At 33.8% G+C, this 20,945-nt stretch overlaps 4 protein-coding genes across 10 annotated transcripts; 2 read left to right on the top strand and 2 right to left on the bottom strand.

The window, feature by feature from the left end:
* Positions 1 to 871: 871 nt before the first annotated feature.
* On the bottom strand, positions 872 to 3,488 carry LOC140957898 (O-fucosyltransferase 30). Its single transcript, XM_073415315.1, has one exon. It carries the CDS (start codon positions 3,121 to 3,123, stop codon positions 1,621 to 1,623), a length of 1,503 nt encoding a protein of 500 aa, XP_073271416.1. The 5' UTR covers positions 3,124 to 3,488; the 3' UTR covers positions 872 to 1,620.
* A 3,292-nt stretch (positions 3,489 to 6,780) lies between these two features.
* LOC140957561 (rop guanine nucleotide exchange factor 3-like) lies at positions 6,781 to 9,622 on the top strand. The gene is made up of 8 exons (XM_073414873.1): positions 6,781 to 6,996; positions 7,276 to 7,630; positions 7,877 to 7,993; positions 8,100 to 8,254; positions 8,344 to 8,418; positions 8,507 to 8,809; positions 8,918 to 9,262; positions 9,365 to 9,622. Exons 2-8 carry the CDS (start codon positions 7,315 to 7,317, stop codon positions 9,479 to 9,481), a joined length of 1,428 nt encoding a protein of 475 aa, XP_073270974.1. The 5' UTR covers positions 6,781 to 6,996; positions 7,276 to 7,314; the 3' UTR covers positions 9,482 to 9,622.
* A 485-nt stretch (positions 9,623 to 10,107) lies between these two features.
* LOC140956862 (protein DETOXIFICATION 34-like) lies at positions 10,108 to 13,159 on the bottom strand. Of its 2 annotated transcripts, XM_073413766.1 has the most exons (8): positions 12,588 to 13,159; positions 12,043 to 12,319; positions 11,694 to 11,934; positions 11,393 to 11,449; positions 11,065 to 11,303; positions 10,836 to 10,954; positions 10,572 to 10,658; positions 10,108 to 10,440 (listed from the first exon to the last, which is right to left on the bottom strand). In XM_073413766.1, exons 1-8 carry the CDS (start codon positions 12,915 to 12,917, stop codon positions 10,402 to 10,404), a joined length of 1,389 nt encoding a protein of 462 aa, XP_073269867.1. In that variant the 5' UTR covers positions 12,918 to 13,159; the 3' UTR covers positions 10,108 to 10,401. The 2 variants fall into 2 exon arrangements, with proteins under 2 accessions (XP_073269867.1, XP_073269866.1); XM_073413765.1 differs by having other exon boundaries at positions 11,694 to 12,319.
* Positions 13,160 to 16,826: 3,667 nt separating this feature from the next.
* On the top strand, positions 16,827 to 20,697 carry LOC140956850 (AT-rich interactive domain-containing protein 2-like). Of its 6 annotated transcripts, none has more exons than XM_073413751.1 (3): positions 16,827 to 17,134; positions 17,567 to 18,226; positions 19,679 to 20,697. In XM_073413751.1, exons 2-3 carry the CDS (start codon positions 17,747 to 17,749, stop codon positions 20,510 to 20,512), a joined length of 1,314 nt encoding a protein of 437 aa, XP_073269852.1. In that variant the 5' UTR covers positions 16,827 to 17,134; positions 17,567 to 17,746; the 3' UTR covers positions 20,513 to 20,697. The 6 variants fall into 6 exon arrangements, with proteins under 6 accessions (XP_073269852.1, XP_073269850.1, XP_073269851.1 ...); XM_073413749.1 differs by having other exon boundaries at positions 17,377 to 18,226; XM_073413750.1 differs by having other exon boundaries at positions 16,827 to 17,223.
* The last annotated feature ends 248 nt before the right edge of the window (positions 20,698 to 20,945 follow it).

The following is a 20,945-nucleotide window of genomic DNA, read 5'->3' as shown; positions in this document are numbered from 1 at the left end:
ATTTATATTCAAGAGAAATCACATTTAATTATAAAAATATGTTACATGATTTTTTTTATATTTATGTGGTCGGTTCGGATCGTTTGGTTTGATATATTTTTATCCAAAAGTTGAATCAAGTCAATTTTTATAGTTTGGTGGATTATAATAACCCATACAAACCGTGATTACCTGAAACCGAATCGAACCGAACCATACAATTTGGTTTGATTAGAACAATCCTAATTATTTGTTTCCTTCCAAATATTGGAAATATTCACTCCGAGAAATTATAAATTTATCAGGAATTATTAAAAAAAACTTTTTAATTTTTTGATAAAATTTTATTTAACTTTAAATGATATAAATTACCCATTTGTTAATCTCCTAGAGAAAAATATTTTATTAAAATTTTATTTGCTTGAGTAAATGAACCGATTTTATATTCAATTCAACTAACAAAAATTGAATAATATAGCATGAAACAAAAAATATTTTAAAACTTCTAATCACGTAAATTTTGAACTAAAATAAAAACTACGAAATTCAATTAACCAAAATGAAATTACATAAAAACTCATGTGAAACGGTCTCACGGATTAATTTTGTGAAACACATATTCTATTCAAGTCACTCATAAAAAAATATTTTTTTATGTTAAAAATATTACTTTTTATCATAAATATAGACATAATTGACTCATCTCATAAACAAAGATCCGTGAGACCGTCTTACAACAAATATAATAATAATAATAATAATAATATGTATATTTGTGGTTTTTGAATATCTAAAAACAGCCCTTTATTTATCCCTCAGTTCTATTAGCTGAATTTAGAAATTCAAGCTTACAAAAATCACAGGAAAACTACAACATAAATCGAAAAGTAAATAAATATTAACTCTTTCAAATTCCCATGATTTTTCCCCAATCCACTCTAACTATAGGTTAACCACAGAGATTTTTTCCTCAAAATTTGTCACCAACTCGTTATTAATTACATGTCAAAGTCAAAACGACGCATGTATAATTTTTGTTAATGTTGTAAAGAATAAAATAAATATTACTTAACACACACACACATTATTTAACTAGCATTTAAGATGTTACAGATATAATGGAAAAATGAAGTTGATTATTGACAGAAGTACCAGATCATTTGCATTTATGTTGTTATCACTTGTGTAGGTTTCGGAAGTCATGTGGCCTTTTTAGTCACTGAAGATCCAGAAGAAGCTGAGAAAACAAAACTCCTTGAACAGAAAATTTCAAGAAATAAGTATCTCCACAACTCGTGGGATTTTGAATCGGTTGGAAGAGCTAAAGCAATCCAATGGAATCACCCATCCCCTGTGATCTAAGAAGATGAAGACCGCGCCGCAGTGTTCGATTTCTTGGTTTAAGCTTTGATTGTGGGATTGGTATGTGAAAGAAATAGTAGCCAAGAAGCACTGAAGTATGAAATTTTGAAGCCATTTAATCAGTGGTTCCTCCTCACCAATTCCTTGGTCCAACAGTTACCTCAAGAAAATACAAAAGCAATATCAGCTCCCACAAGAACAAAAATATCAATTCTCCCACAATTTATTAACACGTCAACAGAAACATCTTGGAGCAGAAAAACATTCCGAAACCAGAATTCACACCAAACATAAATTATTTTTTCTCATTAATTCAATACTTTCAGCAATGGTTGATCCGGAAGTCCCAATGAAACCTAAAGTAGCACAGCTACAAATAGTTTCTTCTATAAATAGAAGCATGTCAGGCAATGACAGAGCATTGCATTGCTCCTCTCTCCCATCAAAATTACCAGTAGCAAATTGAAGCTTCGTACCATGCCCTGAATTTAAAACTTTCTTAGCAGTTTGGGCAACTAACTCATCTTCCTCTCTGAGATTTATTAGCTTGAAATCATCCGAATCTTTTGCCAACTCCCCCAAATAGCTTCCAGTCCAATTATGAAAGGGAAGATCAGTCATCACAAACAAATGAATTGGGAGAGGACCTTTCTGTATCAATGAACCCAACACCTGCTTAACTCCTAAAAACGTGGCTTTCCAGTGATTCTTGAATTGTCCGTCCAATAATCTAAGCTGCACGCACAGAAATGGAGCCTTAATTCTCTCATGAGTAAACTTCTTCCCCGCATTTAAGATCTCCGGCACGAATGGAAGAAATTCCATCTTCTGAATCAATAACTGTATCCTCTGATCTTTTGGAGCTTTGCGAATGTCAATATGCGATTCAGAGCCCTTGTATTTTGCAGTAAAAAGGCTACCAAATGCCAGAACAATGGCTGGTCCAGCAGCGGAGCTAGGACCAAAGGCTTTATAGACATCTTTTCTTTTCCTAATAAACAAAATTTTCTTTTTCTTCCTGAGTTCATCATCAGCCTGAAATGAATCCAAACTCCCATCTTCGTAATTGCTTTGGTAAGTCCATACCGTTGTTCGACAATCTTCTGCCGAAACATATAAACATTTATTGATATTGGTGTCATGTCCAGATAGAGATGATCCACATTGATGCAACTGTTCATTCAAAGATGAATGTGCACTCAAGTCCTTGGTGCAAAACAAATTGAAACTCACCCCACACCACATAGATACAAAAACTCTGAAATCTATAAATCTAACAGCTGAAATGGATGTTATAGATGAAAGATCAATTATGTCAGCCATGGATATATACCTGTGTTCACGAACGAGCTGAATACTATGATTCCACACTGTGAATCTCAAATCGTTGGGGCTCGAGACCCTAAATTTAGGGCAACTACCAAGGGCAACAGCATGATGATCAAGAACAGGTGGAATGATCAATGTCCTATTCAAAATTGCAGCCATTAGAATGGCGTTCTTGAACTCAGAGAGCTGATTGCTGAACCCACTGTGAGGAGCATACCAGAGGAACTTCTCTCCTGAGGTAGTGGAGCCTGTGCATTGGGTGTGGAGGGCTGGTTCAGAATTTTGGAAGAGAGGCGTAGGAGGAGGAGAAAATAAGATTTTGGAGACAATAAAGAAAACTACGCAAAAGATGACTATGGCGGATGTGAAAAGGAGAGGAATTCTATAATTATAATGAATCTTCGGTCTCTTTTTCAGTTTGTGGGTTCTGTTGGAGTAAAGAGATGAATCCATTTCTCAAATGTTCTTCATCAAATTCCTCACCTATATATCATTTTGTCACAGCAACCACCTTCCTACAAAACCCAACATCACGGCGCAATTCCAAAAACTAAACTTTAGCAGACGGGATGACAGATTCAAGCATCGATAAGCAATTAAACTACTAACAGCTAATGATTGGTCAAATACTCGATCGATTTTGCGTGTGGCAAGTAGCCCCACATAAATATTAATGACAATTCTGAAGACTAGCAATTAAAAAGAGAACAGATTGGAGAAAAGTGAATGTAGAATTACCTCATTCAGAATCTCAAGAATCGGAGATTCTTAACATATTGCCGATTGAATTTCCCGTGAACGGTAGCCGGTAGGTTTGGAGTGTCAAAACTATACATATCTTTCGGTGTGAGGGGATTTTTCAAATAGTAAAAACTAATATTATAATCAATTATTTATCTATCGAACATAAACATTATATTTTTTGAAATTTAATTTTTCTCTTTATTTTCAAACATAATTCAATTATGATTTCTTTTTTTACTTTTTACATTGTAATCATTTTTTTAAAAATATAATCTTTTGCAAACACAAAGCATTATTCTAAAAATTCGCTTGAGGAGCACTTAATCTTACTTAAATGAAATGTCTTGTTCTAACTACTTCAAGAATCTGATCGACTACATGGCAAGTAGCATGAACATAAATGTTCATCTCCAGATCAATTCTGCACATCTTGGACAAGAACTCAAGGGTACATAACCAGTTCATATATTACTATAAATAGTGATCATCATCTTCATCTTACATCCGCAGGAAATCATAATGTCAGCAGTCAATGATATAAAATTCACGAATTCTGGCAAAATCAAAGAGTATTATCAAATTATCACAACATAAAATGCATATAATTCATACATAAGGAATTCATGAACTTCAGCAAGTATGCATCATGGAAAGATAGACTAGACTCATCCAATGAAACCACCATCAGCCATCCTAACTTCAAAGGCATCATGCCACTTTACCATCTGTCCAACTCGAATAACGATCGCATAATGCTGTAGAAACTCATTGATTTTACTGGAATTGGGTCTAGTTCAAATAAAGTCCAGAATTATATTATGTGAAGAAGCTAAGAATTACAGTGTATCATGCTGCCTTTTCTGGTATAACTATACCCGAGGATAGCACCAACATAATCTTGTCACAAAAGTAAACGCAAACTAAAAGTCTTTCGCATGATTAAGATAGTTCTATCGGACAAGCTTCCTGGATCACGTTTCATAGATTCCAAGACTGGAAAATGTTTAATCTGGGCTAATTTACAAACATCATGTGTAACCAAAAATAAAACTCCAGCAACAATGTCATCTACATGGGATTTCACAAGCATACAATAACAGTACATTTAATAAAACTCTTAATTCTTCAGAATTCATAACAAACATTTAATTTAGACGAAATCAAAATTTTGTCAAATATTAACAAAACAAAAATCATGGAAGCGCAGAGCGCTTCTAACAATTAACTGTGACGGAATTGTTTCCAGCAAAACGAACGAAGCATCATAATGTAAAATTCCAATTTTCATCAGTCTTCCAAGAAACCATTTTTCAATGTATTTCAGATTCATAATCATAATCAAAATATGGCATTCCAATCCAATCCACTCCAACAAATTAAACGTACGACCTCGTTAATACAAAAATCAAGGTGTATTGAAAGGTCACGGATAGAGAATATTCATCCATATACATAATATCAATTTCATTAATTAAAATTTAAAATATAGACAGTAGAAATAATTTAATAATGTTGAGATAGGAAGACAATCAATATCAATGTTTATTTTCTACTAAGGTATACGTATTCGATACCAAACATTTGTTCAGGTGAGTATATGCTAACTAGTACGATTTATCGACTACTGCGTTAACATTAATCTCCGTGTTCACTAAAAGATATCAGTCGGAGGTTTCATCGTCATTAAAAAGAAAAAAAAAACTTATATCCAACTTAGTATGTATATGGACATCTACAATATCATCCACATACATAAAAATGGTATCCGGCTCAATATTTTATATTTACCGTTTCGGCCAATTCAAGGTGGGCAACTCCGCCGCACGTCGATTATCGTGTTAACCCAGATCATTTAAATTGGTACCTATTATTGGGGCGCACGTCTATCCACGCATTGAATCCAACCATGTTTCCATATGTCTACATTTAATTAATTAAAACAAACGAAAAAAAAGGTGTGTGTATCTATATATAACTCGTTTTTATATAATTATCATATGTGTATATATATGTATTATTTAATTTTTTTTAAATGTGTGTGTATACACGTATATAGTTAGACATGAATATGATATGCGAAACAAGATAAATTTGAAATGTAAATAAAATAATTGCTTATTTGTTATTTGTGTTGTGAAAAAGTAAAAATTTACGGTAAAAAAGTAAAAATCTCAAACTCTCAAAATTATCACACTACACACTTTATAATATTTTTCTCTCAACTCAATTGTGTTTTTCTTCACAAATGAGAGATCTATTTATAGAAAATTTTTACAAATAATCCAAAAATAAAATACATCATTACCTACATCATCACACACTAATTTTCAATATTCAACACCTAATTTTACCTAATTTTCAACATTCAACATTCACATTTTCAACACAAATATTTAACACATTTTTAAATAATTTTTCAACACTCCCCCTTGTGATGATGATCATAATGATTGTATACATTACGTGTTTTTATACTGCCTCGTTAAAAACCTTACTAGGAAAAACCCATTGGGATAAAAACCATAGTAAGGGAAAAAGAGTGCAGTCACGTAAACTCCCCCTCATGTTGACACGAACAATTCTTCACAAATTTCGTAGATTGCGCATCCCAATATTATATATGTGCTTTCTGAATATTGTCGTAGGAAGTGCCTTTGTGAAGAGATCTGATGAGTTTTCACTTGATTGAATGTGACGAACATCAATACATTTATTCTTCTCAAGCTCCTTGGTGAATGCGAAGAACTTAGGAGGAATATGTTTAGTTCTGTCGCTTTTTATGTATCCTTCTTTCATTTGAGCAACACATGCAGCATTATCTTCATATAGTATCACAGGCTTCTCGTCGAATGATAATCCGCATGAGATTTGGATATGTTGAGTCATTGATTTTAACCACACACATTCACGGCTTGCTTCATGTAGTGCAATAATCTCGGCATGATTTNGATCTTTAGAAGAAGAAAAAAAAAATGAGTAGGTTTGTTGTGAGACAGTCTCACGAATCTTTATCTGTGAGACGGGTCAACCTTAATGATATTCACAATAAAAAGCAATATTCTTAACATAAAAAGTAATACTTTTAGCATAAAAAGTAATATTTTTTCATGGATGACACAAATAAGATATCTGTATCACAAAATACGACCCATGAAATCGTTTTCCACAAGTTTTTGCCAAAAAAACATAATAGGAGTAGCCCAAAGGTTGATGAATTTTATTACTTATTAAACCACTTTGTCATACAATAATCATAAATCATTCCATTTCATACCCGACACTAACATTTAATCCAACGCACATTCCATACTCAGCATTCATGCTTTGTCTTTCATCCAAATTCAAAATTTATACATCCGCAGCAGATTTTCTGGACCATGGCCCGTAATATATCAAGATTTTAGTCATTAACTTCAAAGAAAGAAAATATGGGTAATTTAATGGCAAAATCTGCAGAAGATGATGGCAGTGTGAAGAAGATGATTCAGAAAATATGGGTAATTTAATGGCAAAATCTGCAGAAGATGATGGCAGTGTGAAGAAGATGATTCGCAAGGAAAAGGGATCGCTTTTTTTCTAACGGTGCCCTCCAAACTTCAACTGTTCGAATTCAAAATGATGCCCTTAATTAAATTATAAGAATTGATTAATTTTGTTACCGTTGCTTTCTTTTTTCCCGTGTATTTTCACCGTATCTTTTCCAACGGTTCGCTCTACTTTTTTCCAAGAAACTTTATATGCATGCAGCACAGAATCAGTCAAAAGTTCTGATACAAACAAATATACATCTCCTATTATTCTTGAAAAATATTGTTTCTTTATTTAGATATTATCGTAGAACTTTATTGAATTTCTCTGCAGGATTAAGTAAACTAAGATAATCCAGAATCAAGATCAAGAATGGATAGCAGCACTTCAACTTCTGATGAAAATGGCTACTTGGGATATCAGCTTTCACCTTCTTCCATGGATCAAACAGATCACTCAGTTACGGAAACCTCGATTTTCTCGATTCAGAGCAGCGATTCTTTTGCACACTGTAGGACTAATTCAGAGACTTCGACCTACTCAGAGCACACAGATGATTACAGCTTTGCAGAGATATCCTCTCCATTCTCGTGGCAGGGCGGCTTTAAATCTCCGGTTAGAGGGAAACATTCAAGATTAGGCATGACGCAGCATAAAGATGGAATGGATGAAGACATAATGGATTTAGGTGACTTTCATTTGCAGACATTTTCTTGCCAAATGCTTGAATATTACATTAATTCTAGTCTTGTTTGCGAGACATGTTCTTATAGGCCCTGGAGGGTGATGGTTTTTCTTATATGGGGCAATTCTTGATTATTGATATGTTTTGGATTTTTGTGTAGTTATGAATGGATCAAGATTTGGATTCCACGTTTTTGAGGTAGTAACTGGCACCGTAATGATATGGTCTTCTCTTATTTTTCTAATGCAGAACTGGAATTGATGAAGGAGAGATTTTCAAAACTATTGTTGGGAGAAGACATGTCTGGAAGTGGCAAAGGAGTCTGCACTGCTGTTTCAATCTCAAATGCTATTACCAATCTTTATGGTATATATAGATTTTCTTACCTTTCTTTTGTGTTATATATTTCTTGTTGAGCACACTGAATTTTCGAGATCAGATCTGATATAATGTTTATTTCGAAAATGTGCAGCTTCTGTATTTGGTCAACACCAGAGATTAGAGCCATTGAGTCTCGAAAAGAAGTTAATGTGGAACAGAGAAATGAACTGCCTCTTATCAGTATGCGAGTACATAGTAGAATTTACTCCCACGTTGCAGCATTTCAAAGATGGAACTACTTTAGAGGTGAAAATGTTTCAACTTCTTTGGGTAAAATTTCCATTTCATTTTTGTACCATATGGTTTTTAATAGGTAATTACATTTTAACTTACAGGTGATGAGTAGCATCCCAAGATCGGATATTCATCTCAACCTCCCGGCCTTGAAGAAACTTGATGCAATGCTCCAGGTGAGAAAAAGGAAAAAAGAAAATCGATTTGTTGCTAACGGATTATGCCATTATGGTTGTGTAACAATGGAACAATTTTGTGTAACAGAATACGCTGGAAAGTTTTAGAAAGACTGAATTTTGGTACGCTGAAAAGGGCAGCATGTCGGGGAATTCAACTCATTTTGGATCGTTCAGAAAATCGGTTCAGCAGCAGGCTCAGCGGAAGGAGGAAAAATGGTGGCTTCCTGTTCCTTGTGTTCCCCCTGTTGGCCTCTCCGAGAAATGTACGAAGATTTTGTGCCAAAAACGCGACTGTGCCAACCAAATTCACAAGGCCGCAATGGCCATTAACAGTGGCATTCTTACCGAAATGCACGTCCCAGAATCTTACATTGCTTCCCTTCCCAAGGTACCTGTCACTTCTGTTCTGTGACAAAATCCACTAGACACTAACATTGTCTTTGTATATGTACTCACCACCCTTTACATTTTCACCTCGTTTTCTTCTTAAAATTAGAGTGGAAAAGCGAGTGTGGGAGATACAATCTACCGATACATGTGCAATGCGGATACTTTCTCGCCCGATCACCTTCTCGACTCGCTCAACATAGCCTCGGAGCACGAAGCCCTCGAGTTAGCAGACAAGGTTGAAGCCTCGATGTACACGTGGCGACGTAAAGCGTGCATGGCTCACTCAAAATCATCATGGGACTTGGTTAAAGATCTCATGTCCGATGTTGATAGGAGTGACAAGAACCATGTCTTGGCAGAAAGAGCAGAAACCATGCTACTACGCTTGAAACAAAGATATCCCGAACTCTCACAAACTTCATTAGATACAAGCAAAATCCAATATAACAAGGTGATTGATTTTACGTAATGAATGATCCAAAATGCTAAATGGGTTTATTGTAAAAATTTATATATCCTTTTAGAAAAATCATATAGAATTTTGTTTTTGCAGGACGTGGGACAGGCTGTGTTAGAAAGCTATTCAAGAGTGTTGGAAGGTTTAGCTTTCAACATTGTTTCTTGGATCGAGGATGTACTTTTTTTACATGAAACCACGAAACAAGATTAGCTCATTCTAGTTATGATTCGCAGGATTTTATGTGGCAAGTATACAACAGTTCGCGTATTCTTATTTTTTAAATAGGCTTATTTGAATGGGGACAAAATTTTTGGATGTATATCGGTATTTTTTTTTTATCCCGCTACTTTATTATTCAGTCATTCTTGACTTACTTTTTTGTACCATTGATCCAAAGTACAGACATGTATAATTATTATTTACAGACTTCCAAAGTTAAGAATCAGCTTAGCATGTAATAGATTTACAGTCGGATATATCATACGCCGTCTTTTACCACCTGAATAACATATTCGTATATATAATTATTTTTTCAACACTAACAACTCTATTAATCATTATATATTATATTCTACTTTTTTATAACCATCTTATATGCTACTTAAAACCCGCTTATTAAAAAATATTTTATTTTCTAATTTTTCTAGAAAACACATGCATCTCACATTGTGCCAGGATCAAACAGTACTATGTAAAAGTTAAACTTCTTATATTAAATATTTTGTTTTGTTGGGAAGCTTACCATTTTTTATTCTACTTTAAGTTTTTTTCTTCAACCTTTTTTCTCTCTATTTTTTCAATAAACTAACCAAATAATATAAACTAGACTCTAGCTTGATGGCTTCATAAGTTAAGGAAACAGCAACTTGATTAGCCGCTCTTTTTCATATATGACAGAGTTCTTTTTTGTTTTGTTTTTTATCCTTTACCTCTGCTAAAGACAACCGATAATAGATCAATACTGAGCTTGAACAGTTTAGACCACGCCAATGGATAAAATGGACAATCAATGAACTTCTGGGCATGAGTCATGAGTTATTTTCTTTTTAACTATCGAAACAATTGCTAAAAAGTCTTTTTTTATGTTTTTCCATCCTTAGCGAATTTCTACTTGACCATGTATGTCCTCATTATGTCCACCTACGCATTCTTTCTGAAGCTTGTGCCACCTACAAGTCAAGTGAAACAATGTCGTGTAAGGGGCTTAAACGTAAAACTAGACTACGCATTGTCCATCAGAGAATGTGTAATTTCTTCTGTTGAATCATATCTTAGGAATCAACATCAGAATAGTTATTACCTCTTCATCCCAATTCGTTTTCCACACGATAATTAAAAGAATCAAAGTTTGCAGAAAAGTTCCAAATATCATACCCAGCCAAATTCCCTGCAAGCAACCATTCATCATCAGTAAATTTTGTACACTCGAGAATACTAACTTGCTGACGATTTTATCTGTACTTTATTCCCTTCTTGTTTGCTTTATGTGGATATGGTTATGTTACGATTCAATTCACATGCATGATTAGTCCTGCAGACTGAAATGAAGACCCTTTTATATTACCTGCACTCCAAGATTAGTTTTATAACCCAGAAAAAATCCGATTGGGAGTCCTATGATGTAATAACAAAACATGTTAATATAAGCCACAAGTCCTTGCCATCCTCCCCCTACAGCAACTCCTGCAGACACGACATTTTTTTCCCTATCATCTTAAGATCTTTAAATAAATATTCCAAATGGAATATCTATATATATTATTATGATTATCACAATATAACTGGTATTGAACCTGAAATCACTGGCTGAATGCTATTCAGTACCAGGGTTATAGCTAAAAGGTGTGCTAAATCGGAGACCGCCTTTTGCATTTTTTCGCTGTTGGTAAAAAGGATGGCAAAATGGTCTTTTGTTGCCATTATTATCACCACGCTCAGGAGACCTATGAGTACAGATTCGGCAACAGTGACAATGACTGAGAACTTGGCAGCTCGAGGACGTCCTGATCCAAGCTCATTTGACACGCGAACGCTGGAGGAATATAGGATGAAATGAAGCAGAAAGACACTAATTAATTCAGGTGAGAATAATTTATTCCTTTTTTTCCCCATTTTTTTTACCTTATTGCTGCATTAATCCCAATGAACAGCATACCTTCCCATCCATTCAGGTTCATGCTGCATACAAGACAATAAATATGTGATAGAATAATAATAAAATTGAAATTTTTATGTTTATTATTTTCTAAAATTCAAGTTTCACCCTCCCGAATTCATCGAGTTGCTCCTCCCCGTCTCCCTCCCCTTATCTGTTCCACACATCTTGGGTCCCCATATGCTAGAATTATCTTGTATTGCTATTTCAAATGGTGGATGGGATCAGGAAGTACGGGTAGGAAATAGTATTGAATTAAAATATTACCAGATAGAAAGGGATCCAACAGCCAGAACAGGATCCTCTAGATGTCCAGTGAGAACTATTATACTCATAAAATACCATATCTCTAAGCAAATCATAACGGCTGAGGCAATCGAAAGCTTTGCAAATCCCCATATATCCTTAAAAGCGAGCCACGACAATCCGTTCCAACTATCTTGGCACCACCCAACTATATAAACAACCTGAGCTATAGCAATACCCCATGCTGATACATCATAGGCTGCTGCAGCACCAGCCAATCCCCATTCAAATACTTTAACAAACAAAAGCAACAAACCTATGTGCAAGATAAAGGCCACTAAACCAACCCATGCTAGAGTCGCCACCTTACTTTGAGCTTGCAGGAACTTCTGTGTAGGAAAGTTAATGGCCAGCGAAAACATCTGTGGAATGATTTTTATTGAGAAGTTTCCTGCTATTTCGGCAATGTCGTGTCTTTGTCCTAGTAGCTTTAGCAAAGGTGTGGCATAGATATAAAGGGGTGAAAGGCAGAAACAAGCCGTTGTAAGTATTATCCACGATCTTTGCATGTAAATTCCCAGCATTTCTGTTTCTCCAGCTCCAAACGCCTGTCCACATAACGTCTCGAGTGCACTAGCCATACCAAGCTGTTAAATCAAGAAGATATGATATGAAATGCTTTGATGTTTTGATCTCCTTTAATTTGGATATATCTGGAATCCATAGAGGGGATGAATCTGGGACAAGGGAGGCGAGGTGGGACGACTGGATAGATAGATATTGGGGGATAACACTTGTAATGCTAGAAAATTTATACATTAATTTTCATAAATTCTTTTCAAAGGATACAATTTGTCCTCTGTCGGATCTACTATTGCATTGAATTATTCAAAGTTTGAAACATAATAAGCTTACCATGAATCCGAATGACAAGTTTGCAATTACTGATAAACAAATAGCGACTGCAGATAGCTCTATATCCCCTATGTGCCCCACAAAGATACTAGTGAAAGAATTGATGCCATAATTGCACAAAATATTGAAGGCAATAGGAGCTGCAATAGACCACAGCTTGATGGATTCTATGTTAATCACATTTTTCACATCCTCGTAACTTCTTACAGGAGGATAATCGTCTCCCTCTCCATTCACCAACAAAGTTGACGGTGCCTCGTGGAGCAACGCCTTTTCATCTAAGTTTGGCTTATAAAGAAGTGTTGGTTCATCCAATTCCAAGACAGCCATTTGACTCGTAGACAAGTCCAACGGTGACGATACTGTTGAAGAGGCTGAGCCATTGCTTCCCAATGCTCCTCCTCCATTATTTCCTGTGCTACCCGCAATCTTTACGCCTTGTGCTACACCCGACACTGTACTGAATTGATATTAGATTGATATCTTGTTTTAATCAGTAGAATGTTCTTCCTTTTTCGGAATCTTTTGTCTTGTTCATTTTTTTTCTCTCTTTTTTGGGTCTTTTTTTTTGGGTTATGGTTATCAGAGTCTTGTCATCTTATCATATATGCTTAATGATAGGAGATTTTGACTGGCGGTAGTTAATTCTGTTATGTTATTAGCTATGGAGAGGAAGGGAGAAGACAGAGATTTGTTCTTGACCCTAGAATTTAGTTAAAAATTTTCGCTTTTGTTTTATTTTTTGGGGTGTGGAGAATCAACGGTTCCTGATTCCTTTACCTGAATTTTGAGTATTAAGTTTGCCTTCTTTTTCAAAAACAAACTATTTCTTACGGGTTTTTTTTAATACAATGGTGATATAGAATTTCCTATTTAATCGGGATTTGAATCCGAAACCGACTCTTTCTACCACTTTTACCAAAATATCCCTCTAAAAAGCTTATTATTTTTTTAAAAAAACTAGATGTGCAGCTGTGAATTCGGGTTGGTCCAATTTTTTTACTAATTGCTGACCTTTTTTTTTTTTTTTTTTTATGGGTTGGCCGGTTTAAGGATTTCTCAACCCACCAGAGGCGGGCTAGCTTGCGAGTTAACTTGTAATATGATGGGTTTTTGCAGGCCAATCCGACCTCATACAGTTGACCTGTTTGACAAATTTAGATATGGTAATTAAAGTTTAAACTTAATATTTTATTAAAATGTTTGGTGTGATAAAAAAAATCATACCCAATAAAATATATTGAATTGATGATCACGAACTAATTTATTCAATAAATCGAATCAAACCACTTCGAAAATATAATTGTACATCAAAAAAATGAATGAGATGATTCCGCCTAAACGCAAAGTCACTTCGGTGTTCAAGTCAGTAGTCAGTATAGTATTTGAAAAAAAAATACATGATTAACATAAATAATTTTACATAAAAAAATATATCTTGATAAGGGTTAGGCGCTCTCCTGCATGTGTCGCACTCAGGAGTCGAGCCCAATTCCACTAGGCCCGGAACTGAATATTACTTATGTATTTTTTATAAAGGGTGAAAATAAAATAACTTGTGCACACATGATTTATAATTTTCGACCATTTATTTAACAATTAAACTAAAAAGATTTATAAAATATTAATGTACTTATGGGCATCTTCCCTTCCCTTGATTGCTGACCTCTATTTTTGCATTTTCAAATATGCTAAGGATGATATGATCTAGTTGTACTTCATTTTTTTTTTTTTTGACGAGGGTTGTACTTTGTTATTTGATTGAAATTGGAATTTGTTCCTTCAAAAATTTTAAAAATGTAAATTTTTGTTCAGTTCCTATCATCCTATAATTCCGTGGGTGTATTTTCTTTTTTCGATTTTTTTGTCTATATTTTTGGATGGTGTATTTTTGTTTTGTATTTTACGTCATGATTGATACTAATGATCTTTTGCACGCGTTACATGTATATATGTTTTTAATTTTTTGTTTTAATTTATTTGTTATTTATAATTTAATGGTTTTTTATAATAATTTTTTATATTATGAATGATATAATCATTTAAAAGTTAATTAATTTGGATAAAGATTAAAAAAATATATTATAGTAGTTTTAAAATTTTTGAAAAGTGTGGATATGATATTGATAATATAATACATAAATTTAATAAAATAGATTTTTATAAATAAAAATAGAATAACTTTTATAATTTTAAAGAGGTGATGTCGTTATTTTAAAAATTTTGTCACGATATCAAAGTTAGTTACTTTAAGTACCTCAAACTTAAGTAAATGAAAAAAATTAAATTTTATAATTTTAAAGGGGTATTGTTGTTATTTAAAAATCCATCATCATTCAGAATTTAGTCGATCTAAATACATCAAACTCAATAATATATTATATATGTTAACATGAAATAAGATACTAGTAAAATCTGTTTTACAATAAAATACAGGTAAAAAATAGAAATAATACACAATTTCCTATAATTGAAAAACGAGAAAAAAGTGGAATGTGTATTACCATTTATATAAGAGAGACAAAAATGGTGTCATCTATTTTGTTTGTTTTTTTTTTTTTTTTCCTTTTTTGTTTTTTTTTTCAAATTTTTAATTTTTAAATTTTTTTTTTTTCTTTTTTTTTTTTTNTTTTTTTAATCTTATTATTATTATTATTATTATTGTTATTCTACAATATTGATCTTGATCAATGTTTTTATAATTAAATAAGTGATTTAATGATCCACCTTAAAATATGGTTCAATCCATCAAATCGATTTAACCCAACGGTCGGATTGAAATAATGTTATATCATATAAAATAATAATATGATATATTAAATATTATATTTTAAATTCTAAATACCTTATATGTATATATGAACAATATAGTAATAATAAAAAAGATATTTTTCAAAGTTTAAAAAATCAAACAAGTTATAATAATTTTAAAATAATATTTATAACAAAGTTCAAAATCCAAATAATCATATATATAACTAAAAATAAATTTTAAAAATTGGGAAATGATCCAGTTGGTTTTTAACCGATTTTGACATGTTCAATAACGCCCGATCGATTAAAAGTTTGGTCGATGTTCAGACCGGTTGATGATCAATTATAGAACCTGACAGTCCGATCTGGATATAAAAATATTGATCTGGACGTTAGAAATGTCAAAATGAGCCTGACCTGGCCCGAACCACCATATATAATAGATGAGTTGAATTGACAATTTTTCAACCTACCTCGTTTTTCTTGTTTTGACATATGTATCTAGATATGTCAAAATCAGCTAGCGAAGTGGGCTAACTCATAATCCGCCACAACCCATCATTAGGTCGGGAGGGTCGTCCCTCATCTTTGACGGGTTGAGAAGTTACCAACCAAACTCATTCTATCTTTTTTTGACAATTTTATATATAATTGACATTCTTGTTATTTTCGAATCAAGAATGAAGTATGACATGGTTCGTTTTGTAATTAGTTCAAGTTTCATTGATAGTCTACTGCAGTTGATGATATTGATATCATTTTTCTGCTCCATGTATATGAAATCTTTACTTATTTTTTCAAAATCTAAAAAGGAAATTAGTAATAGGCACAACCAAATATAGTTACACATTAAATTTCAATTATTTTGAAACGGACGAACGATATATTATATTATTATTGTTTTAGTGGGCCCACAAAACTTTGTTGGAAACCTTTGGTTAGCACAGGGATCTCATTACTTGACCTAACAAAATACTAATTTTCCAATAATATCATCAAGAAATCAAGTCAGGAAACCATAGTTAACCAGTATTCCAAATTTTAAAGCAATCGCACTCAGCTCCATCGCAAGTTCATAATCCTCGAGACTTCATCCTGCCTCTCAAATCCCTTCTCTTCTAAATTTTTAGATCTAACCAAGCCAACCCCTTATGCCAAATCTGCTAATGTATTCAGAGCTAAGACTTAACCATTTTTATTTGTTTTGAATTATATATACACAAAAACACTATATAATAATCTTATGAACTCACATGAAATAATTTTTCTTTACACTTTTTTCGAATGCCCCATAGCTACACAACCTATAACAATTAATTCAAGTCATCGACAATTTACTATCGGAGGTCAGGTCAGGTTTAATTACTCTATTTTTATTCAATTTTAAGTAGAAATGTAGATATGAATTTCAACGTGAATAGAATTATTCTTTCCTAAATTATCCTTGTCCAATAAACTTTGGGAGAAAAACTGAAATCTTGTGAAATAAAAGGAAAATGTCTATGCAACAAAGGGCCAAGAATTGGAGAAGAAAAGTTTCAGCCCTAATATCCCCCTTCATAGTCCAAAAAAACCCTGAAAATTCAATTTACAGTGCCTCTCTGTTTTCCCAATGGCCCCTCAAACAAATTCTTGATTTATTTTTTTGGGCTTTTTCTACATTTACCTGTTTCTGTACATTGTACAAATACAGAGCCAATTTGTAGTCTATTTTCTCCCTTCTCTCTCATTCTTGAGAGAGAAAAGAGCGGGACTTGAAAATTTTTCTGTATACAGGGGTCTGAAAAATATAGGTATCTCAGCAATAATCCATCGTCTACCTTCTCACCCTCAAAAACTCACCCGAAATATATGGCCCTTTTGCCTTGATTCCTTTTTAAAGGTCCAGGAAGATTGTGTTCTATTCTTTTGTTTCACACACTCGCACTTCCGCTACCTGCTTTGGGTTTTTAACTTGGTGCTTAGTCTCTTGATATATTGTGCTTTAAATGCGTGTGATAAAATGAACGCGAGGTTTGTTATGGTCTGAGTGTAGGGAGACAATGGGTTGATTAAGAATCGAGTTCAAGGGCTGGTATCGAACACAACCGAGAAACTATTGCAAACGTTTCGATATCTCTTTCTTCATTTTGAATTTGAATGTTATAGAGAAAGGTAGTGTGAGTTTTTGTTCATCAAGATTCTTTTGTTTTTTTTTAAACAGTTATCTGCATTTTGTGTTTTAGGCCGCTGCCTCTGGTATCTTGTGAAGGACACGAAGTTGACGGAGTGTGGTTTTGATTTAAGAATCCGTCCAGATTTATTTTTCGTTTGTCGTGTCGAGTTTTTGTAATGTATAGAAGAGATTGTCGAGGATAAGGAAAAGGGAATACAGGGTTCAACAGTTGGTTTTATCAGACTGTCAAATGGTGGTTGAGTCGGATTTGAAGGTGTTTTTATCAGGTTTCCCAGATAAAACCAATAAAGATGTAGAATTGGAGCAGTTAAAAAAGAATAGATTGAATCTCGGTGATGAGGATCAGGGTATTGTGGAACTGAACCGAGATTTTAAGATCGTCATTGATGAGTGTACCAATGAGTTTGCAGGTAATGTGGATGGTTGTGAAAAGCAAAGTAATATCAAAGATCGCAATGGCTTAAATGATCAGGCCTCAGATGAGGATCCAGATACGAGGAAGAGGAAGCGTGGATGCTGCTTAGACATACTGAATTGGCTCACCAACATCGCTAAAAATCCTTGCAACCCCGCAGTTGGATCTATACCAAAGATGCAGAAGTGGAAGTACTATGGAAGTGAGCAGACGTGGAAGAATATCCTCTTGGTTCGTGAGGAAATGCTTTTGGAAAGAAATGCCGATAAAACTTCTCAACATTCGATTTGGCAGGTGCAAATCAAATATTTTTTGCCTGTGTTTGAATATTATAAATGATACCATCTTCAGTTGTTACTATGCTTCATCGTGTTGCTATTGGATTATATTTTTTGGCTCTTATTTGGAGTGTATCGACACCGACGTTGTTTAACAAATATAAATTCGATAACAACAAGTGTCGTAGTACAACATAAACCAAACAAGTTTATGTCATAAATAATTCGAAAATAAACTTGTCTTTACGGCAAAAATTGATCAAAATAGAAGTGTGGATGCGCACCAAAATGATAAGAATCCTAACGAAATCAAAGTATAAAAATGATAACTAAAATATAAAATTTTCACCAACCCCAAAATTGGTTCTGCTCTACTTGCTCAATTTTTTCTCCCTTCTTAACTGAGAAGGGAATGTAAGTGGCAAACGTTTGGATGAAATACTAACAAGTTGGGCAGATGGAACATAACATATAACAAGATCTGTAAAATCTCATACATGAACTTTTCGAAAATATCATGACATATTGTAAACATATCATCATTATATAGCACTGAAATTGCATCTAATTTCTTTGATAGTGATTAGTCCTTAATTTTTAATCTTTCAAGGTGAGAGACTTTGAAATGATTATAATCCTACCGCTTAGGTGTCATATCGTATTATAATTTTTGGAATTCCTATCAATTTAAAATTTCGATTCATAATAATGTCTAAAATCATACTTTTATTTCAAAAACGTAAATTAAAAAAGAAGGTATATTCAATCCATTTAAAACATATACTTATTTTGAAAACAGTAACCCACTTACAGATTTTCTTCATAACATGAAGGACAAGGGGTTGTTGCTCCAAAATCTTCTTCCTCTTGCTCGGAAATGTTCTTCCTGTTGTTCAAATTTATGGTTTCGTCATAAAAGAGTTTCTGCAGCTTTTCGCTTACTGTCGGCCTCTAGCATTGCTCGAAATTCTGGAGTAATTTGTTGTGTGACTTTCACAAGGTATGAGGGTAATAGGTGCTGAGAATGTTGTTGAGATAGATTTGATAACTCACAAATCTCGAAATTTGATGTGAATTTTTTGATAAGCTAGCTATGCTTATCTCAAGATCATATATCTCAATAAACTTATTTTGAGAAGAATCAATCATATGGATATATTTATTTCAAAGTTCCTTTATCTCTTGATATAATAACTCCAAATTCCTTCATTTTGGTATATTTTGGTATACTTATATCGAATTCCTTTATCTTGCCCAAACTTGGAAGGATTGATCCCCCCAAATCAGAAATTTCTAAATCGAAGTGTCTCAATTTTCGAAACTTCTAGTTTAAATTTCGGGTCTTTACATTACGTCTTCCGTGTTAATACTCCATTGTACCCATCTTTCGTGGTTAATGTTAGTTTGATATTATCTAGTTATTGAATATTCCGGCATCCTTGAATGAAACAATTTCTTTGCTTGGCAGAAGAAGCAAAAGATGCATCCAAGCATGTATGAAGATCAGTCTGTTTCTGAAAGGTTAAGATTTAGCCAGAGGCTCCTTGTCGCTAAAGATTCTTCCAGCAAAACACGAGGACAGTTGTGTTCAGAACCATCATCGTCAGGTGGTCAAAGCGACAAGTATTTTTCTGATAAGCAGTCTGATTCAACAGCAGATTCAATTGGCATTGGAAGCAACCATACCCGCAAGAAATACATCCCTATAGGCCCACCTTTTCAAGTAGACGTACCAAAGCATATCGAGGCAGCTTATGATAGTGATTGTAAATGGTTAGGCACCCGAATTTGGCCAGTTGACAAAGGAGGACATAACAAGAGCTTGATTGAAAGGGATCCTATAGGAAAAGGAAGACAAGAATTATGTGGATGCCGGTTCCCTGGTTCTCTCGAGTGTGTCAGGTTTCATATTGGGGAGAAAAGGATGAAGGTAAAACTTGAGTTGGGCTCGGCTTTTTACAAGTGGAAATTCAATTCCATGGGAGAGGAAGATGCACTTTCGTGGACTAAACAAGACGAGAACAAGTTTCAGGATATAGTGAACTCGAACCGTTTGTCATCTGAAAAATACTTCTGGGATGAACTTTTCAAGTGTTTTCCAAGAAAAGGGAGGAAAGCTCTGGTCAGCTACTACTTCAACGTCTTTCTTCTACGCCGTAGAAGTCTACAGAATAGGAACATCACAAGCAGTATTCATAGTGATGATGAAGATTCTGAATTCAGGCCAATTTGCAACAGGTTTGGTCAAATGGCTGCTCAATCTCCAGGATCCATTTTTCGTTCACCAAAGAAAACTATGTGAATCGCAATTAGGAGTTGCCATCCTTGTAAATTGCTGCAGATTTTGACGATAGTCCGAAAGATACCAACGTTGGCTCTTTCTTCAGGCATGTTTATAAGCTTTTGGTTGGAAGAGAGACAACTTATATGGGGTCTTTGTTTTAGCATTTACCTTTTTGTTACATAATAAATAATCAATTTTGGATTCGGATCTATATTTATAATTTTTTATGCTGCTTATGGATCTTTCGAGCCATCCATAAAAAATGTGAATCACATCAATGGATTTAGCCCGTAACTGACTGCACTCGGTCCAAACCCTACAAATTAAATTTTAATAATATTTTGTAATATAACTGTTGAATAATTTACTTGAATCGAAACCAAAATTGTTATAAACTGAAACCGGAATACCTATGTATTGAAATATTAAAATGTGAAATTATATTTTTTTT

The sequence above is a fragment of the Primulina huaijiensis genome, chromosome 14 (assembly GCF_012295235.1).
Source record: "Primulina huaijiensis isolate GDHJ02 chromosome 14, ASM1229523v2, whole genome shotgun sequence".
Lineage (NCBI taxonomy): Eukaryota > Viridiplantae > Streptophyta > Magnoliopsida > Lamiales > Gesneriaceae > Primulina > Primulina huaijiensis.
The sequence above is the reverse complement of the archived record's forward strand: the minus strand, read 5'-3'. Positions and strand labels throughout refer to the sequence as shown.

Coding starts and splice junctions, on each gene's coding strand:
- LOC140957898 (XM_073415315.1), bottom strand. CDS start 3,123: ATGGATTCATCTCTTTACTCCAACAGAACCCACAAACTGAAAAAGAGA.
- LOC140956862 (XM_073413765.1), bottom strand. CDS start 12,917: ATGGCTGTCTTGGAATTGGATGAACCAACACTTCTTTATAAGCCAAAC. Junction 12,320..12,587: donor ACTTGTCATTCGGATTCATG/GTAAGCTTATTA, acceptor TTGATTTAACAG/CTTGGTATGGCTAGTGCACT. Junction 11,304..11,392: donor GGGATTAATGCAGCAATAAG/GTAAAAAAAATG, acceptor ATATTCCTCCAG/CGTTCGCGTGTCAAATGAGC.
- LOC140957561 (XM_073414873.1), top strand. CDS start 7,315: ATGGATAGCAGCACTTCAACTTCTGATGAAAATGGCTACTTGGGATAT. Junction 7,994..8,099: donor TGCTATTACCAATCTTTATG/GTATATATAGAT, acceptor GAAAATGTGCAG/CTTCTGTATTTGGTCAACAC. Junction 8,255..8,343: donor AAGATGGAACTACTTTAGAG/GTGAAAATGTTT, acceptor TTTAACTTACAG/GTGATGAGTAGCATCCCAAG.
- LOC140956850 (XM_073413751.1), top strand. CDS start 17,747: ATGGTGGTTGAGTCGGATTTGAAGGTGTTTTTATCAGGTTTCCCAGAT. Junction 18,227..19,678: donor CTCAACATTCGATTTGGCAG/GTGCAAATCAAA, acceptor TTTGCTTGGCAG/AAGAAGCAAAAGATGCATCC.